This window comes from Ptychodera flava, assembly GCF_041260155.1.
Source record: "Ptychodera flava strain L36383 chromosome 23 unlocalized genomic scaffold, AS_Pfla_20210202 Scaffold_23__1_contigs__length_28996876_pilon, whole genome shotgun sequence".
NCBI classification, from domain to species: Eukaryota; Metazoa; Hemichordata; class Enteropneusta; family Ptychoderidae; genus Ptychodera; species Ptychodera flava.
Genome location: NW_027248277.1, coordinates 12526339 through 12535917, shown reverse-complemented (window position 1 = coordinate 12535917; position 9579 = coordinate 12526339). Strand labels below are relative to the sequence as shown.

Genomic DNA, 9579 nt, shown 5'->3' with positions numbered 1-9579 from the left:
TGAAAAGATGGATTTTGAAAATCGTCTCATAGTTACTATACATTTCATTGGCAATTGCATGTTGTACGCAAAATCCAATATGGCGGCCAAACCACGTGACCGATCAAAACGCCTTTCACAAACTTGAAAGAGATCACACTTAAGATGTTACATGTGAAATTTCAGTCGAATCAGTGTGTTGGTTCTGGAGAAGAAGATTTTCAAAGATTAAATCACGATTTTAGCAAAATCCAATATGGCGGCCAAACCACGTGACCGATCAGAACATCTTTCGCAAACTTGAAAGAGATTGCACTTAAGATATAACCTGTCAAATTTCAGTCGAATCGGTGTGTTGGTTCTGGAGAAGAAGATTTTTGAAGATTAAATCACGATTTTCGCAAAATCCAATATGGCGGCGAAACCACGTGACCAATCAAAACGCGTTTCGCAAACTTGAAAGAGATCACACTTAAGATATTACATGTCAAATTTCAGTCGAATCAGTGTGTTGGTTCTGGAGAAGATGATTTTTAAAGATTAAATCACGATTTTGGCAAAATCTAATATGGCGGCCAAACCACGTGACCGATCAAAACGCCTTTCGCAAACTTGAAAGAGATCACACTTAAGATGTTACATGTCAAATTTCAGTCGAATCAGTGTGTTGGTTCTGGAAGATTTTTGAAGATTAAATCACGATTTTCTCAAAATCCAACATGGCGGCCAAACCACGTGACCGATCAAACGCCTTTCGCAAACTTGAAAGAGATCACACTTAAGATATAACATGTCAAATTTCAGTCGAATCGGTGTGTTGGTTCTGGAGGAGAAGATTTTTAAAATTAAATCACAATTTTTTGCGAAAATCCAATATGGCGGCCAAACCACGCGACCGATCAAAACGCCTTTCACAAACTTGAAAGAGATCACACTTAAGATGTTACATGTAAAATTTCAGTCGAATCAGTGTGTTGGTTCTGGAAGATTTTTGAAGATTAAATCACGATTTTCTCAAAATCCAATATGGCGGCCAAACCACGTGACCGATCAAAACGCCTTTCGCAAACTTGAAAGAGATCACACTTAAGATGGTACATGTGAAATTTCAGTCGAATCAGTGTTTTGGTTCTGGAGAAGATTTTTAAAGATTAAATGGGTATTTTTCAAAAAATCCAATATGGCGGTCAAGGTCACGTGACCGCATGCAATTTTTTTGCAAATTCTTAAGACCTTAGGCCATGCTTGCTATACAAAAAATTTCAAATCGACTAGACCCCTGGGTATTCTGGAGAAGCCATTTTTAGGTTTTGGAAAATCCAATATGGCCGCCAGGTCACGTGACCAATCGAAATGTGTACACCCAGGTGCACGAGATCTAATAGGCACCTATTAGCCCTGCAAGTTTCAGAAATTTGCGGTAAGTGTTGTTTGAGTTCTAGGTCGACAAAAAAGAGCGGAAGAAGAAGAAGAAGAAAGTTGAATTCCTATAAAACCAATAGGGGCCCTGCCAGTCGGCTTAGGTCCCTAAAACACTGATGTGAAGCAGTCAATTAAAATACTGAATGATAATTTATTTTAATCATCCCTTAGACAAGGACAAAATAAAGCTCTATCGACAGACCAGCCACTTTTCCTTGTATGCAAAAGGTGACAACTCATATCTACTGAGCCATGGTTTTGTTTTCTCAGATCTATTTCTTTCCCGTCGTGTTCCTCCTTTGAATCTACGCTATCGCCCAATGGTAAAATTTGTCCAGCCAACGAGCTAGGATAAGCTGCCCTGCAATACTATGATTAAGCTAAATTTGACTCGCTATCCTACTGGTTATACCTGCCAAATATCTGCCATTATCATTAAATGATAACAGCCATAGAAAGATAGATAGACAGACAGACAGACAGACAGACAGACAGACAGACAGACAGACAGATAGATAGATACATAGATAGATAGATAGATAGATAGATAGATAGATAGATAAATAGATAGATAGATAGATAGATTGTTGGCGGCCATTTTGACTACCTAAGTAGGTCACATGACCAGTAGTATGACCTCTCTACCCATATAGATGCATACATACATACATACATACATACATACATACATACATACATACATACATACATATTCAACAGGTCAGATATGCTTCCGCTTTAGTAGCTAAACAAGTCAAATCACTAAAACATCAAATTATTCTGATTATTTTAGTTTAATTTAGTTTAGTATACTTTTAGTTTTGTTTACTTTAGATTACTTCAGTATAGTTAAAGGGCCATTATTTGTAACTTTTGACCATTTTTACCTCGGAAAATTCCATGTTGGAGGCTCATATTTGTTGCAAAAGTTTGTTTTACGAAGAAACAAACATGATTAGTGGTGTTATAGCCACATAAAACTGCTAATTGCTGTTCAAACGCCCTTCCGAGCTCGTTTGTTGACGTCTGGCATGCTCAGCGTGCTGGGGAGAAGGCAGATATGGTGACGCCGCGATCACGCCAGATGTACAAGTTCACGTTTATTTCGGGATCAAAACAACATTGCGTCGTGGATTGCCAGACATCTGGCTACGCAACGTGCTCGGACAATGGACTACGACGTAAATACCGGGCATAAGTAATGAATATTTATTTTGAAATTGCTGTAAATGGCTCGCGCAGGTGCAGAAGAATGCCTACGTTGCAATCCGCGTGTCAACAGAGTTTGTATTTCTGTCCGGACAAAAATTGAAATTTTCGTTGTAAAATCACATGTTATTTAGTTGTAGCGCACGTAATGTTTCCGAATAATATGCGATTCTCTGTTATTTGACAGGCTATTCAACATGAGCCAGTGATCATTTCAATCAAAACTAACGGAAAAATCGCCAGAAGATACAGCTAATGGAACTTTAAGGCTATTACGAAAATAACGCAAAGAATGTATGAAGACACATACACGCGCTTTTAGCGCGTCGGGCGATGCGTTGCACTAATGTCTGAGTGCTTACTTTGCGGTATTTTCGTAGTAATTATTATCATAATCTCCTTTTTTATCAAGAATATATGCACCCGTCGTTTCCGATGCATTATTCCATACACTTCAGAGGCATATTCTGCATCGCTTTTTTAACTGCGAGCGGGTTAAGGGTAAGCGCCATCTTTGTTTAAATCGCGCGCTCATCCAACATTCGATGTACGAGCCGAGCAGCGATGTCATGCCATATTTGTACAGTGCCGTCTTGGTGAACTATCGTTATTACCTCATAATAATTTTCACCTTAAAACAGTCGTAATACATTTACTTATGTTTCTTTTATCAGAAGTTATTTTCAAAGTACAGTATGGAGTTTCAGTATGGAGCCATTCAATGACGCAATGTTTATCATCAAATATGAAAGTAAAGGGGTTATTGCATGCCCGTTACGTGCCCGTTTTTACGGAAGCTTGATTCTATTGTTTGCGAAGGCAGATGTATAATAATTTATTTTATGTTATTATATTTTATTTTATCTCAGTATCTACCTGTTGATTGCTGGTTGTCTGCAATACATCAGAAAGAATGTCGTTATCTTCTATGTAATAAATCAACTGACCTTGTATACTAATGATTCTCTCAAATATATGATAATAAACTAGTCAAAATCTAGTAGTTACCTGCCTCAGATGATCAGTTAGTACAAATACTGATTGACAGCTATCTAAAATTAAGTCTTTCTAATTTGAAATGGAAGTCAGGGAGCGATCAATTTTTGTACTTACTTAACGAGTAAACACACACTTTGTAATACCATTCCAAAGTCAATGAAATATCTGTTAATGCTTTAAAACTGGGAAAAGTTTTTAAAATTATTACAAAATGCGTTAACTGTTATACAAAGTGCTAAGTATTACAAAATGCTGATACCCTTGTTACATTTTGCGTAGACAATTTTTTATTAAAAAAGCTGATACCCTTGTTACAAAACGCGTAGCCTGGTTTATTACAAAATACTGCAGACGTTATTACAAAATGCGTCAGTTATTACAAAATGCCGATACCCCTTATTACATTTTGCGTAAGTTATTACAAAACACGTCAGTATTACAAAGGCGCAGCACACACCCTCTGACAGTGATCCGTTACCCTAACCTCTGGGCCACGGTGCCTCCAATTCATTGAGGAGAGAGAGAGAGAGGAGAGAGAGAGAGAGAGAGAGAGAAGAGAGAGAGAGAGAGAGAGAGAGAGAGAGAGAGAGAGAGAGAACATTTTTTTGTAGCAATGCAGACATTCGATTCTTTAGAAGACAAACAACGAACGTCCATCACTATGATTACCAGTCATCACATTTGCTGCCTTCCGTTTTCAGAAGTTACTAGTAATCTACAACGCAAGTCCTTTGATTGTATGATGACCTGTTAAGGCAGAGGCTGCAAATCTTCAACAGTGAATAGTACTGAGAATATGGTGATAGAACAAAGATTACAAAACCATGTCTTTTTACTGTCAGTTTAGAAGGAAGTGTCTGAGTTGTCCTTCAAAATTATCCAATTCAAGACATTTAATTTTTAATGTGTTTAAATGCCATGTATACGAGTTGACCCTTAATTAGAAGTACCTACTCTCAATTTTCCAAAAGATATTTTCATTTATTCCCATAATTACCAGGAAAAAAGTAGAGATTCCGCTTCACTCTTCAGCTCCTATAATATAGCCAATTTTCACTCGGGTTCGGACTCACAACCGTGACCTACTGCACCCAGCATCCATCTAGTGAAGACACCACATTCAAAACCGCTCTTCATGAAGCAGTCGCAGTCACATTCTGGCTATCACATATCACACACAATCTTTATCAAAGCAACGAATATATCGCTTTACTGGGTGAAACGTACCCTTTGAGACGAGTAATAGCAGAGTATTTAACCCAGGGTAGAAAATACAGTAAATTTTTGATTTGGCTCAAACTGACATTGTACGGCAGCCGTACACCTGAGGAAGACATCACAGTCAAAACCGCTCGGCCAAATCTGCACCTTTATAAAGAGTGGTTCAATAACCGAGCTAAGGAGTTATGTTTGAAAATAACGCTCTATAAGTTTCAAAAAAGAGCCCACTCAAGGTGTAGAAAGCGGAGAACAATTATAATTTTTAGTCAGAGTATAAATCCAATGGAACATCTGGCTGTAAACTAGAAGTAATTCCCTTGTCCAGCGCTAATATTTTTAAAGAAATAATCGATTCAACGCAATCAAGTTAGAGCTTTAGACATTCTTTAGTCGCTCAAATATGAAATCATATAAACATAACACAATGAGAGAACCTGACCGAGTGGTAAACACGTCACAATTATGTCCTAATCCACGTGATCTTGTTAATTAGCTCTAATTGAAAATTTTGGAAAATGTAACAAATAGCATGATGTTATGCAACAACTATTTAGACAATTTCAAAGGCAGTTTGTGTTCATTATAACAATTGTAGGCCTCAGTATTAAAACCATTATAATTGCCAATACAAATTTCGACTCAGCTGTACACTTCTTCAACTACTTGCAATATGCTAGAAACCTGGAATGTTATTCCTGGCTACAAATACGTTTAAACCTATCTGATAGACCAGTGTGAATCTCAAGTACGGAGTCATTCTAAAAACTGAGGAATCCTTGACGTGAAGAATCCTCGTTTTACGTCATCCATAGTACTGTCAAAAATCCACAAGAGTGATCACGGTGATAGGTTTAAAACCGGCAACAGTTATACTGATGTTCAAGCTACTTTGTTTTTGTGTACTCTGCCAGGCTCTGTAAAAGAAAAAAAATAGAGGCTACAGATCTGATCATGAAACTATAAAATAATTATCATTACGTTTTTGTTGAAAACGTTTGGGTGGAATTGAAACAATCTTGTGTGATTCATGACGAAATTGAGAGAAAAAGGAAAGAAACATACCATGACAACAAATATAAATATGCATTATTAAAACAAAATCGGCACCTCTATAATACGTATTCGAGATCAGGGATAGTATAACAATGTATCTATTTTCTAATCTGTTCATTTGCCACAATAACTATCTACAGTCTTCAAGCTTGTGGAGGTAACGCTTCTAAAAAAACAGACACAACGAGTTTTTTTACTTACGTCGAAACTTCCTAATTGCTGAAGAGGGCCAAAATTACAGCAGGAATCATCAAATAATCAAACCTTGCAACTCCAGCGCCGTTTTCACCTGGCGATGAATCTGAATTTAATCGAATATGAATATGGATTTAATGTGGATATAATCGTTCCAATGTTTCTTCAATAAATTAATGAATTGCCATGTATTTGTTAAATACTCAAATTGCTTTTAACATTTTATTCCGACGAAGCACCGGACAGCATTCAAAGCATCCTAACTATTGATTTTCCATTATTACGTTAAAAAAATTGATAAACCAACGAAACCTACCTGAGTCAGCCTTAGTTGTTGGGGCAACACTGCTACCTGCAGCTGTCTCCTCTGAAAAAAATACAACACAGACAAATATGATATACAGGTGTATAATGTTTATTATCACATGCACAAGCCAAGTTTGTCGTCTCCGAACAAAAATACGAGATTTATTCTCTGGTCGTTTTACGTAACGGCAATCCGCGTCCATGTTATACATTTAGGTGCGCTCGGAAAATATGAGTGTCGTATTGACCGTGTTTCCACTCGTCTTCGATGAGTGGTGACACAGTCATTACGTCACTCGTATTATTCTTCGCTGAACGAAGAAACATATAAGGGAATAATCTAATAAAACACATCACATGCTCATTCAGACGAGAGTGTAGATACGTCTAGTCCCTGTTGCAGAATTGCAGAAAACAACGGTATTTCATAATTTCCCGGCTATGGAGATAGTATTCGAACAATTGTTCCGTCACTTGACTGCACCTCTTGTGCAGCCGGCAGCTCTGAAGTAATGGTGGGTTATTAGAGGACATAGAGTCGAAGGGTGAGCGACGAGCCTCTGACCGTTTTGAACAGTACGATTTACATTTCAATAGCTTAGGAACTTCAATAGTTCAGTGAAAACAAATTGTAAAATCAAGGACGTTACGTTTCATGTTAGCGGCACCTTTTGCTTCTCTTAGTGAAGAAATTGGCACTACTGTTATTACTACTGAGCGTAGCCCATTAAGCTTCTCAATATGCTTTGATGCAGTTCCAAAACATAGGAGCACATTCAAGCAATAATACCCAATTACCCGTCTTTAGTCGGGCTATATCGCTCGTTATTACACATCATGGCCACGCATTTCCAAAAACAAATCGCTATACCCCTCGGCTACTGGACAAAATGCGTGATATACGTTCAGTATATTTACGTATATGGAACACAACACTTATTGCATACGTAGAGTTTATCTTTGTATATGGAACATCCCAATATACGTTGATATGCGTAGCGTATATTTTTGCATATCAGGAGTACACGTAATGCAGATCTTTGCACACCAAGTGTACACTGGCATGCATTTTATTTGTATACATACGTGTATACTTAACGTATTTGACACATGTACAGAATCATTATATTGTGTATAATAATCGCAATCATACCAATCCATAATCCAATGACAGTAGGTCAGAATTCACAAGACAATAGTTGTAAACATAGACACAAAACAGCACAGAACAGACAGTAAATAGACGGTACACACACAAATTCATATTCAGTAAAGAAAGATATATGGACCTCTGGCCAGAAGACCAAGAAGTGATGTCAGGTGTTTCGAAAATAGTAAGCGCATCCTGCCCCACATGTGGCACCCGCCATATATCAATCTATAAGTCAGATTGGTAGTGGTCACTAACTAAGGCCCAATGTCACCGATGCCATCAGTGATCATTTGTCGAAGAGAGATATTGTATTTATCTACCAGCTGGCGATACCTGCCAAAAAAAGCTTTTGAATGTAGAGACAAGTCTTGCTCTGGTGTAACCTTGATTTAATAGTTTGTAAGAGAGATGCCATCTCTCTACAAAATCATCATATGAACTGCATGCTCTAGCATATCGAATAAGCTGGTAAATATATACCCCATAAGCTGGTGAGAATGGAATATTACTTATTGTTGTATATCAAGCATTTTGCCCAGTGTGCCCGATGTGGTTCTGGTAAAGCATGGCCGCTTGCGGTTATAAACCGACCCTGTAGCCCTGATGACCAGGTAACATGTGTTTACTATGAAAGAGTACATGCTCATGTCCTGCGGTTTTGCATAATTTGGAAACCCAATCTAGATAGTTAGCGCCACGAAATTAAAAGCCCTTGACTTGTGTTTAGACTTTCCATAAGAAGCTTTAAAATATTTAGTTCCTTGTGAATCAAGAATAAATATTTGTTACCAACGAAACAAATTACGCACCAGATACTCCTGTGAATTCTTTGGGGAAAATTCAACTTTCCATTTGTACAAGAGAAAGCCGGTGAACATTATAATTGAAAAACGAGCCCTCTCTAATGGCATATGGAATACAATTCTGTTAAAGTTTGAGAACAAGAATATCCGTCATCGAGGCTCAATCTACCTTAAAAGACCCTCACAACAAAGAAGCGTTTTCTCGATTTCAGATTTCATGCATATATTTACACGTTTTACCATTGGAAATGTCAGGGCGAAATTTTCTAGTGTCAGCATTGGGAGACTAACTCAACACAAAACCACGTTACTTTTGATTGATTCGTCGCGATCATACCTCACTACGGTATACGTTTACTTACTAACAACACTCAATCTTTTACAAGACGATGGAGATGGGAAGCATATTACTTTGGCCAGCAAGTCAAATATTATCAAGTCCTACCGTTGCAAGTTGGGACGTCATTATCCCAATCACCAGCTGTACAGGTCAGTCCACCAGGACCACTCAATGTGTAACCATCATTACAAGTATATGTCACTATTGATCCATGTGTGTAGGTTTCTCCAGTCTTCTGGCCATTTTCTGGTGCGGCACCAGGATCGACACAGTCGTCCGCTGTAGGAATAAATGAATTTAGATGACGGAGTCAAGGAACATATTTTGGGGACTTTCAACTGTAGTATATGAAGTTTTTGCATTAGTTTTGAATCCAGATAACTGATAATTAAGCAAGTCATTAAATATGTTTTGATAGAGGAATTGACTTCAATACTTGAAAATACATTTCTCAATTCATGAGGTTTCCCAGCGTTTGGCAATATAAATCAAATGTTATCAGATAGGTCTGGTTTGGAAATATTGACACCATTATGTGTATATGTGTTAAAATACTTATTCTTACCTTCACATGTCGGTAAGTCGCTTAATGTTGTGCCTGAACAGGTTAAAGTAGCTGTGCCAGTGATTGTGTACCCATCAGCACACTCAACAGTAGCGGTGGCGCCATCGGCGATATCAGCTGTCGGTGCAGTGCCAGCCCATTGTAGAGGCTCTGTTAGAGTTGGTACTGTACAATCACCTGACAAAATGGAAATGGAAGGAAATAGAATCATAATTTATTCGATATATTCTCACGGAAAATGGAGAATGGACATTCAATGAAATTTGATCGAGAATACTACAACATTGTGAACACAAAAAAGGAGCGCTGATTGTAAAATAAACACATGAATGTA

The 9579-nt window shown here is 37.8% G+C and overlaps 1 protein-coding gene across 1 annotated transcript; it reads right to left on the bottom strand.

Annotated features, from left to right (window-relative positions):
• Positions 1–5280: 5280 nt before the first annotated feature.
• On the bottom strand, positions 5281–9081 carry LOC139123761 (complement decay-accelerating factor-like). The gene is made up of 5 exons (XM_070689915.1): positions 9063–9081; positions 8786–8959; positions 6395–6445; positions 6085–6184; positions 5281–5744 (listed from the first exon to the last, which is right to left on the bottom strand). The coding sequence occupies exons 1-4, from the start codon at positions 9079–9081 to the stop codon at positions 6096–6098; spliced, it is 333 nt and encodes a 110-aa protein (XP_070546016.1). The 3' UTR covers positions 5281–5744; positions 6085–6095.
• Between the last annotated feature and the right edge of the window lie 498 nt (positions 9082–9579).